Source organism: Alosa sapidissima, chromosome 8 (assembly GCF_018492685.1).
Source record: "Alosa sapidissima isolate fAloSap1 chromosome 8, fAloSap1.pri, whole genome shotgun sequence".
Taxonomy (NCBI): Eukaryota; Metazoa; Chordata; class Actinopteri; order Clupeiformes; family Clupeidae; genus Alosa; species Alosa sapidissima.
In genome coordinates, this window is record NC_055964.1 from 8,036,006 (window position 1) to 8,060,506 (window position 24,501).

Here is a 24,501-nt window from a genome sequence, read left to right on the forward strand (position 1 = left end):
GTGCCGCTTCATGCTCAGTGTATCTCTCATAATGCCTGATCCCGACAATCTCCTTTAGACCTCCTGGAGTACTGAGCAATGTTTATGTATTAAAACTTCAAACTTAATGAAATGCTAATTAAATATAGTCTCATTATAGTATGTCTATTGATTCTTATTTATCAACATAACATTATTCAGGTGTGTCTACCTGTATTTCTGTTTCTGTGTGTGCGTATGTGTATGTGTGTGAAATGTAAATTATGTTTCTCGACCAAGTATACTTGCATATACAAGGAATTCTCTGCATTTATCCCATCCGTGAATTAGTGAACACACAGAACACACAGTGAGGTGAAGCACACACTGACCCGGAGCAGTGAGCAGTTAGGTGCCTTGCTCAAGGGCACTTCAGCCGTTCCTATTGGTCGGGGATCGAACCGGCAACCCTTCGGTTACACGCCCTAACCAGTAGGCCACGACTGCCCAAAAGTGTGTGTGTGTGTGTGTGTGTGTGTGTGTGTGTGTGTGTGTGTGTGTGTGTGTGTGTGTGTGTGTGTGTGTGTGTGTGTGTGTGTGTGTGTGTGTCTCCTCATTTGCAAGTGTGTGTCTCTCCTCATTTGCTGTCCTGTGTTTTGTTGTGCACAGACACAGAGACGAGGCAAAGATGCCAGAGTCAGGGGCCACTTCAGATGAAGAGAATGAAGATGGCGATTTCACCGTGTACGAGTGCCCAGGACTGGCCCCAGTGAGTTTCAATGTGTCTGTGTGTATATGTGTTGTGCTGTATATTGTGCTGTACACACCAGTTATATATATATATATATATTAGGGCTGTCAAAATAACTGATTAATTTCGATTTAATAATTTGAGAAAAAATAACTGATTAAAAAAATTAGTGCAGATGAATCGATTCCGTATGACCTTTGACCCCGAGCCGTTCTAGTCAGTAAAAATTAGACTGTCAAATGAAGGAGAGAGAAGAAAACGTATTGCCAGAATCATTGATTGGAACATTTACTTTTAAAAAACGGCCTGATGGTGTTAAAAATAACAAAAAATAAAGTAAATAATAAAAAATAAAGTGTTGAAAATAAAGTCCTCTGCAATGTCTGCAGCAAGGAATTTGCATATCACCGGAGTTCATCAACTCTATAGTCGCACATCAATGCAAAGAAATAAGTGTTGACATTGAGGGGAGTGTTAATTTATTTTCATTGTGTCCCCTAGGTTATATCTGTGGCCTGAAATGCCTTGTATGTGAAAAAAAAACGTCTTCCCGAAGCACTTTTGAATTTATTTTCTCAGCATATTAGAGTCTTTGAACTTTAATGTCACTAATGCTGATTATTCAATGATTTTTAAATATTGAATAATCTGAATTTAAATTTGAATTTAAATATTTTAAAATACTTTTACAGCAAACATTATATATGTGATTAATTTAGATTAATTAATCACAGAGTATGTAATTAATTAGATTATTTTTTTTAATCGATTGACAGCCCTAATATATATATATATATATATATATATATATATATATATATATATATATATATATATATATATATATATATATATCCAAAACCACTTACAGAAGAGGACACTAGTGTTTTAGTGTAGTGGTGTTCCTGGCTTGTTTACAGCCCCCCTGTCTCACCTCAACAAACAGAGATACAGATATTGAGTGTAAAGTAAAAGTCCTGCCACATTTTTGTTCCAACCATTCACTTAATCAGCTGATTCTTATTAGTACAATTCTTAAGTTATGTTGATCAGCTAATTAGTGGAATCACCTGTTTTAAGCACACAGGTGGAACCGATAGGCTCTATGCACGACTCCATTTTGGATTCACTTGTACTGGCATCTCAACTTCCTGTTTACATTAACACTTTGCCAATTTTGGCTTTTTTTTTCTTTAGTCATTGTACAGTTTAAACAGGAAGTTGATTGCCCAGTAGGAAACAAATCCAAAATGGAGTCCTGCATACTGTAGAGTCCATACATGGCAGGGCTTTTACTTTGACATCTCTGGACAGATAAATGGTGTGAGTGCTGCACTCTCTGGCCAGTGAGCCATTAACGCTGAAGGCTGCTGGAGCCATAGCTGCCACTGTAGGTGGAGGAGGAGGTGGAGGTGGAGGTGCTCCGCTGATGTGGACGGTGTTCTGCTCTCTTTACAGACGGGGGAAATGGAGGTGAAAAATCCGCTGTTTGACGACTCCACCCTGCACCTGCACCTCAACCTCAACCTTCAGAGAGGCCATAAGTGAACACGGACAATTGTGTGTTCCCAGTCATCATGGTCACAGTTTTACACATAGTTTAATGTTTTGCACACACACACACACACACACACACACACACACTCACACACACACACACAAACACATGCACACACACACACACAAACACATGCACACACACACACACACACTCACACACACATACACACACACACACACACACACACACACACATGCTCTGTCTCTTATTGCCCTCTTCTCTGTGAAATCTCCATCTCACGAAGCTCCATCAGCTATACTACCCATTGCGCTCGGAGAAGAAGAGGAAGAGGATGGACAGAACTTAGAGGTGGTACATGAGAGGAGTGGACTCACGAGAGGAGGAGGAGGAGGAGGAGGATGGATGGATGGATGCAGAAAGCGCAGGAAGAGAATGTACGTCAGGAACGTGAGCACAGCAGCGTGACAGCACACAGCAAGCGTTCTGTTGACTGCCTCCGTGTTGTGTCCCAGGCTTCTTTATATTCCAAAACATCCCTTTTTTTACCTTCTTGTGTTTTTATTTTGATATGTCATCTTTTCTCTCCTTCCTAATAGCGTGTTATTAAATTAGGAATGTTACATTTCAACGACGTGACGCCTGTACAATGACTGCATTGCTATCTCTCGCTCACACACACACACACACACACACAGACACACAGACACACAGACACACACATGTATACGCACATGCGTGCGTGCGATGAACAAACTCACCTGTGTTTTTGTGGACATCTTTGTCTCTCTGGCCCAGTGTGCTCAGTAGCACCTCAGTGGACGCTGCTAGCTGGCTCTGTGATCCCCACGTCATAGTCCCCATATCAGCACCGGCATATGGAGCAACCATTTAGTCTACAGCGAGGACTCTCAGTAACCATCACAGACTCATGGTCTCACGTCCTTACAATGGGTAAAATGAAGTAACGTGGGACACATACTCGTGTATACTAGGGGTTTCATCAACTAGTCAACTAGTCAACTGTTAAAATTAATAGTCGGTGCTGTAGGCAGCAGTCAAGTTGTGGACAAATGGCTAAAGGCTAAATGGGCTTGATATTCCTATTTATGGAGGTACTTTCACTGAAAATGAGATCTGTTCCACAGTGACATGTAAGTTGTGACCGCTGTATTAATGTACAGTAAGAACACATCTGCTATCTAAACACCTAAAGATGAAGCATCCGCTGCTAACAGCTAGCACTAGCAGTAATGTAAACAACTGCACTGTATTGGTACATAATCACTAGTCGACTAGTCGACAACTATTATGAAAAACTTGTCAACTAGTAAAAATCAGTACTCGTGAAACCCCTAATGTATACTTATTCTACGGCATATTTTACTTACTCTTGACTTCAGCTGCTGTCAATTATTTATATTGTTTTCCTGTGCTCAGGCTATTGCAAGCCTTCTCTCGCTCTCCCTCAGCCTATAAACTTGAACAATGACAAGTGCATTCAGTCAGAGGAGGGAAACCTCCGGCTCACGGTCAGACTTCAGGTCATTCTTCAGCCCAGTCTTTATTGCCTTTCTGTCTGAAGAGTAACGGTACAAGACAAACACCCTCATCCCAGTTTCCTTCCCCAGCCAGTGGCTGGCTCTGGTCCAGTTCTGGTCCAGTTCTGGCCTGGTTCTGGCCTGAATCAGCACCGCAGCCGAGGGCCAGAACCTCTCCAGTAATGAGCTGCTCTCTGGGCTACTGTTAACTACTTGACACTGAAAACATATCAAACCAGCCAATATCAAACAGCAAGAAGAGAGACGTTCGGCACATGTTCAGTGTGCCTAACAGTCAAAGCCCATAGGATCAGTGTGCAGACTTAGGGACTAACCTGATCTGCAGTTAGTTTCACTTCCTTTCAACCAAATGTAGTTTGGTGATGGTATTTTTTTAAAGTAAGGAAGCATCAGTTGTAATCTTGTTTTCTTAAATGTGCATATAAAAGCAAATTATTATTATGTAGCCATTGTATAGTCAGTATGGTACCTCTATGCATGACATGAGAAAAGCTGTGTTATGACTGCAGAAGTCTATATGCATTTATGGTTTTGCACCGGATTGTGTATGAAACTGCATATATGAGATGTTTCTTGGAGGATTCCATAGCTTTGAATGGTACTCCCAGGAATCTTTTTCTAGGTATACAATGGAACACTGTCTCACACACACACTTTCACAAACTGTCTATGATATTACACTAAGTATACCGGTAGCTTGTTTCCAGAATTTGTGATGTTCTGTAAATATCCTCCAAACTGTACAGAGAAAGAGACGTCATTGATAAATGTATTTGCACAGACATATCTATCCTGTATCTTTGATTGTTGTTACCAAATGAATTTTTTTTTTTTCTTTTTTCTGCGATGTCTGTCTAAGGATGAAGCCTGTTGCCACTGTCTCTCAGGAAGTCTGCTGACAGTAGCTTACTTTTTTAATTTAATTTAATTTTTTATTTCAGTGCACTCTGACGTGAACATTACGGTAATTTCCCAACTATTAGAGGTTTATATATTGATTTTGCAAAATTTCTTTAGCTATGAGGTTAATACACGGGGGCAGTTAATATGGTATTAATATGGTTTTGTTTTTTTTACTTGCATAAAATTACTGTAGTATGCATTCTTGATTCAGATTGGCAGCGTATTTATATCTTCCCCCATATGATACAGAGGGCACAGAAAGTAGAATGTTCCGGTATTTTTGTTATTTTTCTTGAGCCACAGTGGCATAGGGCAATTCAGTGCCATGACTGTTGTATACTACCAGATGAATGCTTTAGTTTAAAACATTGGCCCCTGGGTATATGGTTGTTTTTAATGTAGACAAAACAAAGAAGAACACTGATGCCTTTACCAACCATCTCTTTCACTGGCTTTCGCTAGAGAGGCAGAGCAATTCAGATATGAATCAGATGGAAACCGCCTTGCGTGACTGGCACCAAAAACCAACAGAGTGACGTAAATGTCATCTAGTATTAACAATAAAATGAATCATTTATTGTGGGAAATGTGTTCAGCATTAGTCAATACAATTAATCAGCCATGTGGCCCTGAACATTGCCCTGTATGTCATCAGCAAAAAAGCAAAAAGGTGCCCATAAGAGTTTAGTGTATTTTGATTGATCAGATGTCAAGCCTTTCCAAGTAATGATTAAAAACCAAGCAGGAAGTATTTAACAATAATGTACAAGGACCCCCCCAAAAGAGTTCTCAATAGACAAGAACCTTTAGCTGGAATGAATGGTATCTTGTGGCACTGTAGTTGAGTACTCAGTACAGTCAGAATCTCCCTGTGAGGTAACAAACTGACTGTCTGTTGGTGTTCATACTGCCCCAGTTTTGCTAGTCCTCCACTGTCAAGAATGGAAACAGGGTGACAGGAGTCACACTTCACCTCTCTGTTTTGGAAGGGAGATTCCAGGGTGTTCAGGAGATTCTGCCTGCCTAGTTTGTAGTATTTACAATGGTTTGCTGTCCCAAGCCCCGATTGTATTTCTGATCAGAAGAACTTCTCTCAACTAAACTAAATGTGCAGTTCAATTCACTATGACACCGATGGATTATTTCATGTGCATGTAAAGATTGGATATTATTTGATGAAAAAATATGAATAAATATTTATATTATCTTCATTTGTTTCATTGAAGTGAGGTCTGTGAAGTAAGATTTCGGTAATCATCAATCTGTTGATTTTATATGGCAAACGTGAAATTTCCATGTTATGGGCGTTGTGACATTGTGCATGGTAGTTTTAGAGACCACTGGGGTCAATGTTTATAATTACTGTTATCCTAGACATGGTCAAGATGACATCACGCTAACAGAAATTTCAGGTTTCTGGCGAACAATTGCCGCAAATTTTCGGCAAGGTCATATTTTCACATGCAAATTAAGTTTCTGGCAAACATTATTGGTTAAATGTAGTGGTTTCAAATAGTTTGCTCCGATCAAAGTGAGATTGAGATGAGTTAAAACTAAGTGCAGAATTCGCCTTATTTACCCGGCGGCCAGAACGAGGCTAAAAGGTACACTTGCCATTACACCTCAATCTAGCAGATGGTGGTAGTAATGCACTCCATTTGCAAACTGCCAAAAAAAAGCTCACCGAAAAAGGGAGAAAGGGTTCACTCATAGACATGGCGCTGGCGACCCTATGGTTAAGAATCACTGCACTAGAGCAGTGGTTCTCAAATGGGGGTAGTGTACCCCTGAGGGTATGTGAGATTTTAAAATAAACATATATTTAAAAAGTAGAATCCTTGCAAAAATACTTTTATTTTTTTAACATTTATTTAATAAATATTTCAGGAAAATTCATAAAATTAATTTTATAATTCAGTAGGCTATTCCATTTCATTATCCTAAAAACCCAGAGTCCCCCCCATACCAGGATGGTTCGACCCAACCTGTCACATGCCACCCGCCATCACCTGTCAATCACTGTCAAAACTCAAACGATGGAGTCGTGGTTGAAGCGTAGCGGTAATTCTTGTGCGCTGATTAGGAGGTACTTGGCTGAAAAGATATTTCACAGGGGGTACATCACTGAAAAAAGGTTGAGGACCACTGCACTAGAGTGTTCACTGGAAAAGATAGCCTCTGATTTAAAGTGTGGCACAGAAACCATAGTCCATAGGCCTCAGTAACTAAAACTGGTCATGGTGTAAGAGTAATGCAGGAAGTTAGGTTGTGGATGTCATACATCATAAATCTATTTAGAGGGAAGTTGCATATATTGCATGTTTCCTGTTCTTGTAAAGCTCAGCGCTCAGGCAACACCACTAAAAGAGAGATTTGTTACTGGAGTTGTCTGTGTTCCGTGTGCATGCCAGTCTTCTTGTATGCCTGAAGTATACTCTTTTGATCCCTGCATTTATCCCAATCCGTGAATTAGTGAAACACACACAGCACACAGCACACAGCGTACACACAGTGTGGTGAAGCACACACTAATCCCAGCGAGCTGCCTGCATCAACAGCGGCGCTCGGGGAGCAGTGAGGGGTTAGGTGCTTTGCTCAAGGGCACTTCACCCGTGCCTACTGGTCGGGGTTCGAACCGGCAACCCTCCGGTTACAGGTCCGAAGTGCTAACCAGTAGGCCACGGCTGCCCAAGCAAAGGGTACTAAAGGTTGATCATCAGCCTGACTAAAGATTTAGTTTTTGACAACTTGCAAAATGTAAGATGTAAATTTCCAAAATGTTGTGAAGTCAGATCAAATAAAAATAAATAAAATCGTACCTTGCCATCTCAGTATCATAGGAAGGGAATAGAATGTTTTTGGCATACCACTGAAAAGTTTCTGTCTCCACCCAAAGTTCTGTGGTTTGTTGTGACAGGACATGATATGGCCACATCAAAGCAATTTGTCAGAGTCTAGTTCTGAAAGACGCATCTCAGGAAGAGAATCGCTTTGGCTGCGAAGCTTACTTAAGCGTATCTTGAACATTATAGGGCCGAAAATCAGAGTAAATAATGAGAGAAGCTAAGATTAATCTGACTCCATAAAATTAATGAATTGACCTGAATTGACCCAATATTACCAAGTACTTTACACTCTTAAAACGAATGTGGACACTCAGGGACACCACAGTTTGTGTTGTTTCCTTTTTTAATTTGTTACACAATGTGTATTTTTTAAACACATCTCTGTGTCTAGATGGGGAAAACACATTATTTTTAAGAGTGTAGTGGATGAATGAACAATTTATTAACCAGTAAATCATAAGCTTCATAAGAGAGAGAGATTTTAACTCATTATTTATTGGTTTACAAAAACACTGTAAGATGCATTCAATTAAACTCTTGTATAGGATAAAAATGTATGTAAAAAAAATGGTGACTAAAGCGCAAATTGTCATCAATGACGGTGTGGTCAAAATTACTCCAAGACTGGTTTGAGACTGCAGCTTTATTCACGAAGCCGGGAGCATGTTACCCACATGAAATGTCAAAGTGACAAGCCCACACATCTTTGGGTGAAGCCAACTCTTATACCCTTAACACACACCCACGGAAAATCCCAAGTTGTCACCCACCAGTGATCATCTAACCATCTGTTTTTTTTAATAGAGATGTTTACAACCCCCTCATCCTGAGGATCACCATCAGTTCGATGACACAGGGGTTATCTTAGCACTCCTAAGTCAAAACATTCTTACAGAGGGGTTTCAGATGACACAGGGGTCAGAGTCAGAGGATGGTAACCAGATTTCATTACATATATGTAAGGTATACTAAACATTCAATGAGCGACATATAAAAATTATTCCACAACGGAACACAGTGCCTGTCTGCAGCACCACACAGCCTCAAAAGATTCAAGATTCTGAGAGAGAGAGGGGATAGAATTGACTTTAAGGTTATGTTAACTACGTACAAAGCTCTGAATGGCATAGCACCTATATCTCTGAGCTTTTAATATCTTATCAACCACAAAGGAAACTTAGATCTTCTAATGCTAATCTTTTGATTAAAGGAACCGTATGTAAGAAAAATATTTCAATTAATCATAAAATGGCCCTGATATGTCACTAGACATTAAGAAATAATGTTCACTTCAAATACTTATATCACTGACAACAGTAGTCCGGCCAGGATATTGTCATTTAAAAAGTGAAGTTGCAGCCCTCAACTGATGTTGATGTTGTGTTTTGTCATGTCATGTTGTGTTTTGGCCTGATGCGCCACCCTCCACCTATCTACTAATCACAAAGTCAGTAGTGTTCTGCCATCCGGGTTGGCAACCTCGAGTCAGGGGGGAGGGGGAGGGGATACACCGCTCTTCAGTATTTTGAAAGTGATTGCAGTACCAGTTTTGGCCACAATCTTACATATGGTTCCTTTAAGTTCAGTGAATGTCTTTAACCCCCTACAAGCACGCCATATGGCAACTGTATTTCAGGAAGAAACCTTGAGCAGAACCTGACTTACTTATTCACCCGGCAGCCAAAACGAGGCTAAAGGGTACACTTGCCATTGCACCTCATTCCAGCAGATGGTGGTGTTTGCAAACTGCTAAAAAAAAAAACTCACTGAAGAAGAAGAACAGGTCAGTGAACCCATAGATATTAGAAACCTAGATACCGCATTGGGCTCCCAAACGTACGTAAATAGGATCGTCATCTTGGTGGGGGCAATCAATAACTGGAGGTCAATGGAGAAGCATGTGACTCTGACTGGAAATCAAACAGGTGTATCTGATTGCCAGCTTAGTGTTGCCCACATAAACGTGTTGCCCCCAGCAATATGGCGGCCGCGTTTACGTATGCCTCCTAAAGAGAACTCGAGCCCAATGCAGTATCTAGCTTTCTAATATCTATGAGTGAACCATTCTTCTTTTTCGGTGAGCTTTTTTTTTTTTTTTTTTTTGCAGTTTGCAAACGGAGTGCATTACCACCACCATCTGCTGGACTGAAGTGTAATGGCAAGTGTACCCTGTAGCCTCGCTCTGGCCGCCGGGTGAATAAGGCAAATAGGGGGAGCCCATCTGCTTTTGACTGGCTGCAGCTCTAATGGCAGCAGTCCGATGTAGAATAATCCGAAAATGTAGTCTAAAAGATAAGATGAGTTAACTAAAGGCTCTCTTATAGAGGTCTTTTTTAAGGGTTAAGGCAGTCTTCTGGTCGTTGTGTTCTTTAAACATTTGAATATAAAGTCATACAGTATAATCACAACACATACTAAGACCATAAGGCAAACCGCTAAGAGTCCACATCAACTGGGCATTAACATTTGTAAGCCTAAGCATTTGTTAGCAAAGCCTATATATATACTGCTAAGTACAGTATTTCTGATATGTTGCTGATTGGATCATGAACGGCCACAGCAGCGAAGATGAGTGACAGATTCCTCTCTATTATTGTGTTACATGTTCATGATAATGACTGACTCGTCTCTATTATTGTTACATGCTCCAAAAGTAAAGCACTTTGAGCTGCATTATGTGTATGAAAGGTGGTATACAAATAAAACGTATTATTATTATTATCATTATTATTAGGAAAGAGAGGGAGACACACAGCAAAGAACAGAATGGCCTCCAGAAGTGGAACATGCATGATCTCAAATTTTGACACCACTAAAATGATAACATGATCATAACACTAAAATGATAACATGATCATAACACTAAAATGATAACAATGATGGAAACACAATGCAAAGACCGTTTTAGTGTGATTGGATGAATGTCCTTTTTTATTCAGTCATTTGAATATCATTGGGAGTAAGTGATGCTGTTTTTTTCAGGCTATGTTTTCACGTGTACAGTGCATATGGAAAGTATTCACAGCTCTTCACCTTTTCCAGTATTTTGTTATGTTTCAGACTCATCTTAAAATGGATTAAAAAAAAATTCTCATTGAATCTATTTTAAGATGAGACTGAAACATAACAAAATGGGGAAAAAGTGAAGCGCTGTAAATTCTTTCCGTAAGCACTGTAACCCCTTGTCAGTTAGTAGTGAAAGTAAATGTCGTTGCCTACGAACTCAAATAGGTGAGAGCTATACTGCGGCTGAATCCCAAAATGAGCCCTGAGGACTGAGGACTAAAGACTCACAGACTTAATTGATCTCAGGTGCTAAGTGAGTGTGTGTGTGTGAGGCCACATGGGCTCAGATAAGTATAAATGGGATTGGGACAGCACTTTACGAGATCACATGTAGCCTACATTGGCGATGTTTAATAACAAAGACGTTGCTGACCAAGAAAAACCTGGTCTATTGCGAAAGGGGCAATATCAAGCACAGCTGAAGATACACTGTCAGGAGATGTAAGCAGCAACTTCTCTGCAGGATAAATATCCTTAGGTTTTTTATTCAGTCATTCGAACATTATTGGGGTAAGTGTTGCTTTTTTCAGGCTATGTTTTCGATGCAGTATCCTTGTCAGTCAATAGTGAAAATAATGACTATAGAACTTTTGTCGTTGACTATGAGACCACAGTGAAGTTAGTTTCACTTTGCCTATGAGTTCAAGTAATAGACGAGTACAGATGCGTGTAGGCTATATTCTGTTAGTCACAAACAGGTTTTAGTAACGCATAGCTTAGTGGAATACCTGTTCCGGTGTCGCGTGAAAGCAGATTCCTTCAAATGCGCCGCTGACTATCAAAATACTGATGCGCTGTTTGAAGTTGCGCTGCTTGCTGTTAAAGTGAATGACAGATGTCATTCTCATTGGTTTAAAGGATGTTACGTCCAAAACACACCCATGACTGATTAAGAAACATAACAACCTTTTTGCGCCAAGTGCCCAACGTTTGATCACATAATCGCGCCATTAAATTAGTGAAATGGACTGGCCTGCTTCGCCTCTGACTATCCGTTTCTGATCGCCAAGATAGAGCCCATGATGTTACAGAGGTTTACCTGTAACAAACTATTCTGTACACAAACAAGGTTTGATGACAGTGTAAATAAGGGTTTCATTAGTTGTTAATTGAGTAATACATTTCCCTAAATAATGATTCTTGTTTTCTATATTTTCTACTTAAAGTTCCACATTTCAATACTGCTTTGCCCAGCATTTCCTGGCAGCATTAGCGATTTAATGATTACACAGCTAACTATTAAATTTCAAAGGGGGTTGATAACAAGCCAATTTAACTACAAACAAGTTATTATCTGTAATATCCTTGTGAAAACTAAATAGTGTACAGTAATGTATAGATTTTCAATAGTATTCTATTTATTAAGTCAAATTGACAAATGAAACCTAAATCTTTATGTGATCAATCTATCTCTATGTATTCCATGTGAAACCCTTGTTTGCCACTCCACAGTGGTGTGTGCAAATGAGTCATTGATTTAATTCAAATCATCTCATTGCCCAACCTTGTAAGTCATGGTGGACATTGAGTGAGGGGAGCTCATTGTACTTTTTACAGATTTGACAGAGCCTTTCTCTCCAGTCTGAGAAGATGTGGACTGCATGATCTTTATGCCACTTGAAGTACAATTGATACTGGGTCCTGTTGCTAGCCAGCTTCTTGAGTTTGGATGCCAGCTCGCTAATGCTTTTGAAGTCATCAACATGGATGAAAGAATCAGGGGGCACAAACTCCTCGTAGTTAGACCGAGGTGGTCCCAAAACCACGGGTACTGTTCCTGCCTGGAAGGCGTTCCTCCACAGCTTCTCTGTGATGTAGTCTTTAGCGATGGAGTTCTCAAAGGCCAGGTAAAAATGACAGCGGCCAATAATGGGCAGCAGATGCTCTTTACCCAAAGGCCTTCTGTTTGCCTTGCCATAGCGTGCAATGGGAATGTGCTTACGCAGTTGATGGTACACCTTGGATCTATTGTGTTCATTCTTGTAGTTGCTGACCACCCAACAGGCAAGACACGAGCTCTTCTCTGGGATGTGGAAGGTTTCGTTTGTCCTTTTTTGAATCATCGAACCATAGGGCAAGAAGATATCCGCATCCCGCCGATAGCTCATGGTCCAATTGAACAGATGATTGTACCCACTAACGTTTTGGTTCACTGCCGGAGGTTCTAGCGACAACCACACCCACTTCTGGCCCCACGGGCGGCGCAGGTGCAGTGGAAGTTTCTGATGCGCGTATTTCAGCTCGTGATGATGAAAAACTACAACATCTGCCTGGCTGAATTGCGAGCGGTTGGCTGTGAGTAGGCACCGAGGGATTCCGTACTTGTTGAGGCAGACGTTGCCCTCCAACGGGTAGGAGATGTTGAATGGCCAGTGCCACAGCAGGATAGATATGTTCCCATGCCAACCATGGCTGTTTCCTGTCAGCTTAAGCTTCACAGAAATGGGCTGTAGCCGTATATATATGCTAAGGAAGATGAGGGCAAATGCCAACCACAGCCTGTAAGCTTTTCTCGGTTTCATTGTGAGAAAAAACAGCCATCGCCCAAAACCACAATCTGTTAAAAATAAAAAAAAATTCTGTGACATGCCAGTTTCCCGCCACAAGTTTTTTTTCATCTTGCAGAAATCTAAGCAGAAATAAGTTTGACAAATTTGCATCAAATGTTTATTATAACTTGCCAATAAATAGCCAAATAACTGCCATCTGACCCACAAAGATTTAAATTTGGTTCATTCCGACATAAAAATTAGAGCCAAATCAACCATACTGACTACTATTGCAACCACTTCAGGGATGGTGTGTTATACAATATATTGTAAAATTTCCTCCAAGATTTATTACCATAGAAAGAAAGAGTCCTCTGAGATGCCATACAAACATTTTGAAGTCCTTACTTTACAGGCTCTGAAATCTCACAAACAAGTATAATTGCCCTGTGATGATCATTTTAGATAGTATCTGTACATTTCAGATAAAACACAGTTATTACCTTCTAAAAATTGTAAGTGGAGATAGGTAAGTTATCTAACTGACATTAATCCTACACATACTTGCTGGGGTTGTCTAAATGTATCTCTTTCAAAACTCACCCATCTGCAGAGGAAAGCTGGACTCCCGGTTTCTCTGAGTCTTATCCTTCTGTCACATTAAACTTGCCACTTTGAAAAGGTCTGTCTGTTGTGTGACACACACACACACACACACACACACACACACACACACACACACACACACACACACTGCCAAACATGAACACAATCTCATTCTGATTCTAGTATAATATTATACCTGCGCATTCAAGAATAGTATTATACTTGCACATCCAAGAATTATATTATGAAAACATTTAACCATCTCGTCATCTTTCTTCTTTCTTCGTCATATTTTTGCAGCCTTAAAGATAATTACATAAATAGAAAATGTATGTAAAACTGTAAACATAACAGACATACTAGAAAGAGACAGAGAGAGAAAAAGAGAGAGAGAGATTACTATTTACAAGAGACTACTTACAAGAAAATTAAAAAGCCAAGCCAGTGAATGCCTTTTGCCCTGCCCCTGAAACACTGGTGTGTTGGTGAGGCAGCGTAATATCCGTAGTGAAGTTGGCACTGTCATTTTGAAAACTGAAAAAAACTGAGGCAAACTCAAGCAAGTATTGCAAATTTGCTGGTCTTGAAATCATATGGTGATATAGCAAGTTAAGCAGATATTGTGATTTAGAAAACTTTTGATGGTTCTCATATCCATTTATATTTCCTCATGCAAGACCGATGGTTACAGTTCTTGTCCACCAACCTCCGCCCCCCCCCCCCCCCAATTTCCACCAACCTCCGCCCCCCCCTTTATTTCTAGCATTTCTTAAATGTATTGATTTCATTTCGTATTCAGTTTGACATAAACTGTACATTGTACAGTTGTACATAAACAACATTATAGGCCACATTTATCTTTGTCATATAATGCATAGTCACAATGACTTATGTTTTTGTCATATAGTAACAATCACTTCACTTCAGACTTTGACGTCAGTGCTTTTTGAATCATTTATGAACTGAAATGAGGTCCACTGGGGCTACTATATGTATTGTGAATGTAAAATTAATCTATGAAGGCTTATAGTATTTGTAACCTTTCATCATTGGAATACATTCTACTGTTTTTTGTGCTGATGAACCAAAACCAATGTCTTCTCTTTGATCTTTTTTTCAACTTCCTCTTTTTCATGGTTAGTTGTTCAGATTCTGCAAATATGTTTCCACTAGAATTGTTAAAATAACCTCTTAATGCAAACTATTCATTGCATCAGGAGTAAATACAAGGTGTGCATTTATTTTTTAACAAGAGGAAGTTGAAAAATGACAGGAAACATCAAGACATTTCAACACCACTCATGTTGGCAATACCGAGGAGAGAGAGGGCAGAAACTATGACTTCCGCAAAAAAATGTCCAAGAGGGTAACTGAACAGCGTCCAGGGTCAACACAGAATACTTTTAATTACATGTAAAATGCATGCCTTTTTTATCTGCTGTGGTTTCAAGAGTGGACTACTTCTTCAAATGCAAAAGTTGCCTTCTACTGAAATGAAAGTCAGTATATGGGCAGAAAATGATCTCACTTATTAGGTGCTTACAGCACACAGCCTATTTATCATGTGGGTACACAGAAATGTCTTTGAACTATCTAGCATTCATTTGGTGACACCTTCTAGTTAGCACCTAAGCTCTCAAGCTTACACCTATTGCAAACTGCTTTGACAGCCCTGCCTTTTTCATGCTGGTCAGTTAAACATATGGTGCGGTTATGCAGTAACACATACGTGTACAGCACGGCCATGCTAAGCTTTCGAGATGAATCACTTAGGTTCCCAGAAACAGTGCTGGAGCTCTAGACCACGGGTGTGGGTCACAAGACTAATGTTCCATGAGATGCCTACTCATCCTCCACCCCCGCCACGCCCCACCATCACCCACACACACACACCCACACACCTTAAATACATTAGCCACCGCCTGTACTTGTGGTGTTGCATGTAATAGTGGAACTGTCACTGCCCCACCCATGCACTTTCATGTGGCAGAACCTGCTGCTTGCTATCCAGATCCCACAGCTCAAGTGTGCTATTGGCAGCACTTGCACCAGCCGAAGATTGTCAGATGCAGATGATATTAGCCAATAGTGAAGGTGGTGTTATACCCCTTCTACCTTCTATTACCAAATACCAAAACCTACCAGACTTTAGAATATCCCCATACTTCACCCTGTGTTGGCAAAAGACAGTAGAAATCTGTGAAGTACTTTATTGCTTTGACATAATAACCCAACCCCTCTCTCCTTTAGGGTGTATGTTCCTGTGTGTATCTACTTGTATTTGTCCTTGCTCATCTCCGTTGTGTGTCCTTGGTCATCTCCAATGAAATCCTCCATAGTCTGGAGCTCATCTTTGAATGTGGCATGATCAGCGAGATCATTGACCCTAATGAGGGAAAGAAAGAGAGACGGAGTAGAAAAGACAAACAGACTGACGACACGAGAGACAAGACAAGACAAGACAAGTGGCTCTTGGAAATGCAAAGCTGTAGCCTAGTTGTGAATGACAAATGGACTAAGGGACCTGTTGAGGGGGGGGGGGGTCAAAATTGAGCACCATAAATATTACATAGCCTACCTTGTATTCCAGCTAAGGGTTTGAAGGTTGTACCTAGTCTGTTTGGTTGTACCTATGTAAAAATGGTAAAGCATCTTTGAGTGTCTAGAAAAGCGCTATAATTATAATAAGCCTTCTTCTTCTTCTTCGTCTTCTTCTTCTTTTTGAATATTTGGCCATTATACTGGAGGGCTGGGTGATGATATCCTCACAATACAGAGGCCATGATAAAATACATATTGCAGTACATGTTGTTTCTCAATAATGACCATGCCCAAAACAGAATTCACTCATACAGCAGTTTATCTTTATATAGGCCTAATTCTGTGTAACAGTGAAGGCAAAGCCTGAAGGGGTGCACAACTAGGAACTTAGGAACTAGGAAATTCAGGAGTTTAAAAAGTAAATAAAATCTGACTTTTATTTAAACTCCTAAGTTTAAAGGCCTCCTACAGAGTGCCCCCCCCCCCCCCTTAAAATAATGTTTCCAAAATCATTTTGATGGCACATAATCTGTTAATAAGGCGAACAGGACTTCGGCCGCACTCTTAGCAGGTCTTATCACTTTTAAATTAGCCTAAGGAAGATGCTGTTCGGATAACACTCATTTGCAGAGTCTGAGCTCCACTGCCTAGAGGTCTCCATGCCCAGCTCTCTCAACAACAATCACATCACATTACACATATAGTGCTTTATCTAGGCACCTGAAGCCCTTTGCAATGAAGAGGCGGAACCTCCTCTCAACCACTACCAATCACCTCAACCACTGTCAAGCATTACCCACCTAGGTGCATAGCAGCCATTTTTCACCACACACCAGTTTGAGTGGAGAGTGAGGGAATCAATCAGCCATCTGGAATGAACCAGGATGGGAATTCAACTAGGACACTGGGGAACCCTATACTAAGGATCACCAGCAAGGGCCTGGACTGCAGGGTGCTTACTGACAGCACATCTTCCCATTGTGTGGTGTCCTTTGATTTGTACGAGACAAATTCTTGTCAGATGACTCATTTTGCGTTTACTTCTTGTTTTTCGGTTATCTTACTATTCGTAAGAAACCTTTGGACGGGAGCGTACTTATGTTCCCCGCTTTGTATGGGACTGGGGAACATAGGAGCCTAACCCTAACCCTAACCCCAAGCGGGGAACATAGGACCCAGGGAACATAGGGATGACCCCCTTTAGACAACTCGTAGTATTAGTCCCGAGTTGCTCCGAGGACAGTGGCCCTTGTTAAATAATTGACATAAGTCTCTTTGGATAAAAGCTAAATGTAAATGAATAAATGTAAATGTCCAGCGGGTCTCAGGGCCCAAGCCTCCCTCACAGAGATCTCTCTCCTTATTATGTGGTATTTTGAGTCACAGAACTCAATTTGACCAAAGTGAAGCTGGTGACCACTAAGCATCTAGACCCAAACAGGCCTTTAGACATCCTGGGGCGCGTTTCCCAAAAGCATATTTGTTAGTTAGCAACTTTGTTGGTTGTAATGCAATTTCCCATTGCCAACCAACTAAGTTGCTAACAGGTTAGCAACTATGCTTTTGGGAAACACACCCTGGTGGACAAGGACCTCCTGCAAGTTCCTATTGGGGCACCATGGTCTTTCTCTTTGTAACCACTAGGAACCACCATTGGGGGGATTCTTGTTGCTACAGGTTGTCACTAATGCTACAAAATGTAGCTCTCTGCGTTGGCCACAAGAGGGTAGTAGACAATTGTAATTCACCATTTTACAGTGTTTACATTGTGAGTATAGGTTCAGTATTACATTTCATTGTAAAGTAATTTTGTCTTAAACACTGCTCAGACTGCAGAGTGGCAATACAATGCTCCTATTCAATTTCTGAAGGGCAAATGTACATATTCTCCCCACGTGTTCATTCACATGGCGTGGGGAGTGATCCTCTAACAAAACACAATGCAATATTGACTGTTCACTGTCACACATGTCTGTCAGGTATGTCAGGTATCTTCTGCAGTTATTCAACACCTTCAGACTTTCACTCAACTCTGAATCACATTATTATTCGCTTGTAATACAATTAAGGTGTTTCTATGGATTTTTAATGCATGATTAGCCTACAAAAGACTGTTGAGAAAGCACACTTATAAGAAGGTGATTATGATACATTCTCCACCTTAACATGTAATAAGTGTGTAGGGACACCAACAAGGTTTTAGGAATTCCTGAGATGTTCCAGTTCAGAGGTAGCTCTACAGCGGAACACTGAAGTGATGCTATAGTGTCATATTAGCTAGACCTGACACTGCCCTTATATGAGTTGAAAAACTGGGCCTGGGTTCATATAAGTTCAACATTGCAGTAACAGTGATGGTACATCACGATCCTGCCAGCTTAGTGTCGCTTAAAGCTCTAAAAATCTCCACAAATAACCCCACAACATCTGGCCCGTGCAATCCATTAGACTGCCTCAGCTTACAAGAAGATGAATCACATAAAGTATATAAAAAAGTCAGGGTGGGAAATGACATGTTACAGGTCAACAATATTGTGTGTCTGAACACTTCATTTCTTCAACGCATACTGCAGTCCTAATTTCCTGCCATTCATCACAGACTTACAGTTGAGTATAAGACCTTAGCCTACATCCTAAAGCAAAACATCTCTCAGCAAACTATACATCCACTTTCTTTATCTATAGCCTATCTGTTTTTTCTTTCAATTACAGACTTACAGAGGGGATACAATGACTTCATATAGCAAAATCACAGTAAAGTAGGCTATACACTTGCTTTTTAAAACAGGGCCCTTTAGTGAGGTTCTATATCTGTTACGTAGCTTTGTGAGTATCGTCTATCCCAGAAGCATGGCACCACGTTGTTTGTTAAGGACTAAGAAATGTATTTGTTACTTGCAATAGTGCTTTGGCATCGGGTATTTTGTGATAATGTAACGAATTGATTACCATTAAACCCACTGGCAGAACAGTGGTAACATGCTAGTCAGAAGTGGCAGCGCTGTCTCCGCCCACAACACCGCACGGCACTGTGAAATCTATCCGGTGGGTTTCCATCCAGCTAATTCCAAGACAGAGCGCACAGCTGTATCTTCTGGATAACGGTGTTGCCGTGCGATGACAGCTTGGCTTGTCGCACACACACGATATCATCAAGAGTAGTCAGCCGAGGCATCCTTAGAGCAGTCCATTTCGTAGACAACAGCAGGAGACGCTAGGTAGTCACATGAGGCGATTTTTCTCACGGAAGCCCTCGGGTTCACAATGTAATTATTTCACTGCTGAAGGCCAAACATGGTTCGTAGCGTTACGGCATTGTCAAAACAAAACATCACTGTGATGCCTGATATCCTGCTTTGAATCAACCCCGGAGCGATTGGTTAAGTTGCCGCAATGGGATTCCTTCACCAGCTTCATCTCCTGTTATGGAAGAATGTGTCTTTAAAGCGAAGGGGACCGGTAAGTTGAAATACGTCTCTCTCATTAGACTACAGTCCTAAGATGTTATTTAGAATAAGGTTAACGACTTTCGGTTAAGGGCCTTGACATTATAGCTATTCCCCAGGTGAATGGTAGCGATAGAGCCGACGGGCGTCGCGGTGTCTTAGTTCGACTGTTGCCCAACGGCTAAAGGCTACATCTATTTCTGAGAGAACTGTGAAATGAAAATAATTCGTTTTTTCTTGTCATATCTTTCTATTCTAATATGATAGAAATTGATTGTTGTATGGTTAATTAAAATCAAACTGTATTCAGTTAGTATTAAGTGCTTTAGACCAGCATCACTTGTTTTGCGCCTACACGTGATGGTGGAAAACAGGTTGCATACCCCTCCCTTCATGCAGAATGAATGGCACATTGATGTCAGACTACATCACATTGAAGCCCCCCCCCCCCCCCCCCCCAAACAATTAACGTTTACTTCTTTTATATAATTGTATATACACAGACTTACTCGCCATGATAATAATGATAAGGTCATACCGGAGTTGTTTTGCATGAGTATCATCAGTAAGCTGCAAGGAGACTCATTGAGAAGGCAGTGACGGGGGGGCTCTGTTGTCTCCTGTCAGTCAAGCTTCCAGAGGGGCTTTTGGATTAGAATCCCCGACTGGGATCCCTGACTCATTCTCATCCCAGAGACGAAGCACGCGAAGGGAGCGGAAAGGGAAGGGGCTGCATTTCAGTGCTGTCACAAATAAGGGCTTAGCCAGGATGACAGCCTTGTTTCTAACAGAGTATTCATTTTGCACACAAGTTAAGGTAAACCAGTTCACCAGTTGTAGGCTTACCTCTGTTTCAACAATGCTTGGCATAATTTGGTTGGGGATTGCTGAAATAAAATGTATTCCTCTATTTTATGATTTTAAAAAGATGATTTTGAGAGATGTCAGGGATTTTAACTCCCAGTTAATGGCATTTATCTTTATCTTAGCTCCCCAGTTATTGGGATCTATTGCCTTTGAATTTGAAATACATGTACCTGCAGTGCACATTTACAATTATAATTAGGCTATAGGATAAATCCAGGCCATCAAATTATAATAAAAGGTTATCACATAGGATGTCTTCTGGACATCTATTATTGATATGGGGCTTCATTAAAGGTGACCTCTGTGATTCTGATGAAAGGTTGTTAATATTTTGACTCAAAAACCAAGTAAAAAAACACCCATTCTTTCTGAGCTTCTGTGGCAATGTGTTGATGAGCAGGAATTGTGCATGGCTCAGTCACAAACCTTGTTGTTTGTTTCAGTCAATATACAGCTAGTCAAGATTGTGTAAACACCCAAGCTTTTTTTTCTGAGTGCGCACACAGAATGGACAGCCAGAAGGCCATGAGTCGAATCAGTTCTCTGAAACTGACAAATATTGTTTTGGATTACCAGCTTTTTCCAACTGCTAAAACACAATTTTGCAAACTAGGCTGGTGGACTGCACGTTTAGAGAGTCTGCACAAATGAGCGTTAGGCAGCAGATCTAGACTCTGCTTTGACGGTTTGAAGGTTGAAGTTTTAACCTGTGGCTTGTATTTCCCTTGGATGGTATTGCTGTAGGTATATATGGCAGGACCCATTTTTCATGGTCTATTTTTAGCAACAGTAACATTTATAGATCCCACTCAATACAGACGCCAGGCTCCCAGGGGGCAGGATTGCCATTGTAATAATAGCAACATCCACGTCACTGTGTAGGTTTATCATGGGGCCTACTTCAATAGCCAATAGTCTTGCAGATTGATGGATCTGGGAATTGGTTAGTCAGCAGTTGCCAGCAGTGAGAATGTGAGAGAGAACTTTATAGTTCTTTTATGCAGCCTTGAAACACCAGTAGAATTTGCCGTTGTTTGTGTGTCTTCTATATCCTGTGCGTCCTTCACCTGTTTGTTTTTGTGGTTCAGTTTCGTCTTAGTCTGTTGACTTCCCTTGCATTGTATTTATTTGCATGACTGATGCACGTTCAGAATTCTAAGCACAGCAGTACTACAGGTAGTGTTGTGCTTATGCTTAGTGAAGCACCTCATATTCATCTCACAATTTATTCATGCAACCACATGCGTGGGAAGAAACACTCTCTTTTTGAGAGTTTTAACCGCCCCTTGGAAACCGGGTCAAAAACACAGGTGGAGAAAGCAGGAAAGGCAGCAGTCAGTGATCCTTGTTTCTTGTGATGCTCAACTGCCATGAGTTAATGATTAATCTGGTGTAATCTGCTGTTTGATGTGCTGCTGCTGCTGTGGCAGAAGACGTGCGGGGAGAGGAGAGGAGGGGAGTGGAAACGCGTTATGTACCCAGCCAGTGGTGGCACAGTTTTTACCTGCCAACAGTGCCAGGAAATGCAACCGTTGGGATGGCAACGAGAGACAAGTGGCACAGAGTACAGGCTTTTAAATGCAACAGTCATCTCAGCAATAAATAAAAAAAGAAACTGAGTCCCGCTCACATTCAATGTGTCATCTTGTTTGACTGGGTTGCTTTTCAAATGGAGTAGAGTTGCTGTAGATGTCTGTGGGAACAGCAGTAGCAGTAACATTGGCGGCAGCAGCAGCACTGCGTTAGACCGTAGCCCTGTTTGACCGAGCGTTGACACAGATTCGAGGAGAGGAGGGCCTTTTGTTTTCACTCTCTTGTCTTGTAGCTTCTGTCATGTCGAGGAAGATCCTTTTGTCTTACCCCACTGTGCCGTCTCATGTCCAAACCACGAGGTTGGAGATGTTTTGTCATCATCAGATGTATTTCTCCTTTCATGTCTCTCTCTCTCTCTTTCTCTCTCTCTCTCTTCTCTCTCTCTCTCTCTCTCTCTCTTTCTCTCTCTCTCTCTCTCTCTCTCTCTCTCTCTCTTCTCTCTATTTCTCTCTTTTTCTTCCTCTCGCTTCTTCCTCCCTCTGTGTAAAGTCCTGGGAGAGAGAGAGCGGGAGAAGCGAGCGATGAAAGAGAAGGCAGCAACGTTGCGCTGCATCCCTGGCTCTCGGTGGAGCTCTCTGCGATCACCTTACTGCTAAGAGCAGCACCGGCTGACCTAGTTCCACCAGTCGCTCACTGACTTACTCAGATGGAGACACAGAGAGAGAGAGAGAGTGAGAGAGGAAGAGAGAGGGGGACTGTGAAAAATTGACAGATAGACAGATAAAGATAGACATAAAAAGAAATCAAGGACAGCAGGGACACAAAGGCAGAATGGCCGGCTGCAGAGACAGGAGCCAGCAGCTGGATGAATTAATAAGGTTGTAAGGAAATAAAGATATACCGGTACTCAAGTATTGTGATGGTATGTTTTGTGAAACTGAAAACATCAGTTCAGTTTTTATTAGTTTACATGAAACAATTCATTGCAGATTAGTGACTCATTTGGGGTTTTATGCTTTGCTTAACCCTTTGACTGGGGCCCATCCAGGTGTGTGTGTGTGTGTGTGTGTGTGTGTGTGTGTGTGTGTGTGTGTGTGTGTGTGTGTTTGTGTGAGCACGTACCAGCCGATGTCACTAGAGGGACATTGGATCTGCTGCTGCATCAATTAAAATAATGAGAATTGCTTTCTTGATCACACCCTGCCTTTACTCTGCACTCTTGATCACACCCTGCCTTTACTCTGCATTGTCTTACAGGCTTCAAATAACCTCAGAGAAACATGTCCAGTTTCTGCCGTGGAGTTTCTCCAGTGTCTGTTGTTTGTTTGGACATTTTGAATGGGAGTCCAGTTCCCTCTGGGCTTTTAGACCACTGATAGAATATATTGCATACATTTACTATTTTGGGAATAAAAATGAAAAATAATATAAAATAAATGCATATAGTGAATAAAATAAATGCATTTATTCCAAAACGTTCACCCTTAATTTGTAAATGGATTGTAGGTTAAATTGCTGTCCAGATTTGCAAGGCACACTGGTGTAAAGTTTTGCAGGGAATCCCTCATAGTTCACCTAAATCACCAACACATTAGTTCCTACATAAAGCTACAGGGTAGCCTCTCTCTCTCTGTCTCTCTCAAAATAGAGCTGAAAGCACTAACGAAGATATCAGATAAACTGCACTGCAGCCAGCACTTGATCAGGGTAAGCAGTTTTTGTCAGTGAACCCCCAGCAACTCCCATAACAGACGTACCAATAAAATAAATAAATCACAGCATTTGAAGTAGCACCTCCAGAGCCTTCACACTGGAAACTGTGCTTTTTCTTCTTTCATTTTCATGCTGGCCTGATGGTTAGCCTGATGGTTAAATGGAATCACATTGCTGGCTAAGTGTATTTTTACTTGTTCCATAATGACTCCATTTCAGTACTCTGCCTTAAAGAAATGACTATCTATTTAAAACCTGTTTAAACTTGTTTGTATTCAAACCACAATGAAATTATGGCCACTAAACGTTAAAGGCTGTATATTGGTCCTTTGAGGATTTGAGAAAGGTATGAGGTGAATGTTAGACCATATTTTCAAGACTGCACATCAAAGCGATGCATGTTAAAAATGTAAACAGCCACAACAGCATTACACGTTAGGCCTGAGTAAATAATCTGTTATCTGTCTAGTGTAGAATGGCCTTAAGAGAGCGGGGTCTTGACCATTGTGGTGGTCTAAGAGGCTGGCTGCTGGCTTTTCTGGGTTGATGAATGACCCAGACAAGCTGTAAAGGGCAGAGACTTGAATGGCGTTCTTTATGTGTTCAAATCAAATGTAATAAGCGGTTCGGGACACATGACGGGCTGCAATAAAAAGGCCACTGTTTGCAACTGGACAGCGTTAATGTTGGTCAAAACAAGT

The 24,501-nt window shown here is 41.0% G+C and overlaps 3 protein-coding genes and 1 long non-coding RNA gene across 10 annotated transcripts in view; 2 read left to right on the forward strand and 2 right to left on the reverse strand.

The window, feature by feature from the left end:
- The window catches only part of npdc1b (neural proliferation, differentiation and control, 1b), a 28,352-nt gene extending 22,452 nt beyond the window's left edge, over positions 1 to 5,900 (forward strand). For 2 of the 3 annotated variants that reach the window (XM_042101995.1, XM_042101997.1), the window contains 2 exons: positions 628 to 727; positions 2,168 to 5,900. In XM_042101995.1, coding sequence (XP_041957929.1) covers positions 628 to 727; positions 2,168 to 2,257 — 190 coding nt within the window. In that variant the 3' untranslated portion in view covers positions 2,258 to 5,900. The remainder of the gene's footprint in view (positions 1 to 627; positions 728 to 2,167) is intronic. The other variant, XM_042101996.1, reaches the window with a different exon arrangement.
- Positions 5,901 to 11,929: 6,029 nt separating this feature from the next.
- Positions 11,930 to 14,377, reverse strand: LOC121716068 (fucosyltransferase 7). Of its 3 annotated transcripts, XM_042102235.1 has the most exons (3): positions 13,698 to 14,377; positions 13,450 to 13,512; positions 11,930 to 13,162 (listed from the first exon to the last, which is right to left on the reverse strand). In XM_042102235.1, exons 2-3 carry the CDS (start codon positions 13,478 to 13,480, stop codon positions 12,093 to 12,095), a joined length of 1,101 nt encoding a protein of 366 aa, XP_041958169.1. In that variant the 5' UTR covers positions 13,481 to 13,512; positions 13,698 to 14,377; the 3' UTR covers positions 11,930 to 12,092. The 3 variants fall into 3 exon arrangements, with proteins under 3 accessions (XP_041958169.1, XP_041958170.1, XP_041958168.1); XM_042102236.1 differs by lacking the exon at positions 13,450 to 13,512; XM_042102234.1 differs by lacking the exon at positions 13,450 to 13,512 and having other exon boundaries at positions 11,930 to 13,234.
- A 1,519-nt stretch (positions 14,378 to 15,896) lies between these two features.
- Positions 15,897 to 20,405, reverse strand: LOC121715989. Its single transcript, XR_006033727.1, has 2 exons — positions 20,226 to 20,405; positions 15,897 to 16,086 (listed from the first exon to the last, which is right to left on the reverse strand). It is a non-coding gene; the product is annotated as an uncharacterized LOC121715989 (long non-coding RNA).
- The window catches only part of abca2 (ATP-binding cassette, sub-family A (ABC1), member 2), a 68,729-nt gene continuing 63,122 nt past the window's right edge, over positions 18,895 to 24,501 (forward strand). For all 3 annotated transcript variants that reach the window (XM_042102085.1, XM_042102087.1, XM_042102088.1), the window contains exon 1: positions 18,895 to 19,700. In XM_042102085.1, the coding sequence (XP_041958019.1) occupies positions 19,635 to 19,700 (66 nt within the window). In that variant the 5' untranslated portion in view covers positions 18,895 to 19,634. The remainder of the gene's footprint in view (positions 19,701 to 24,501) is intronic.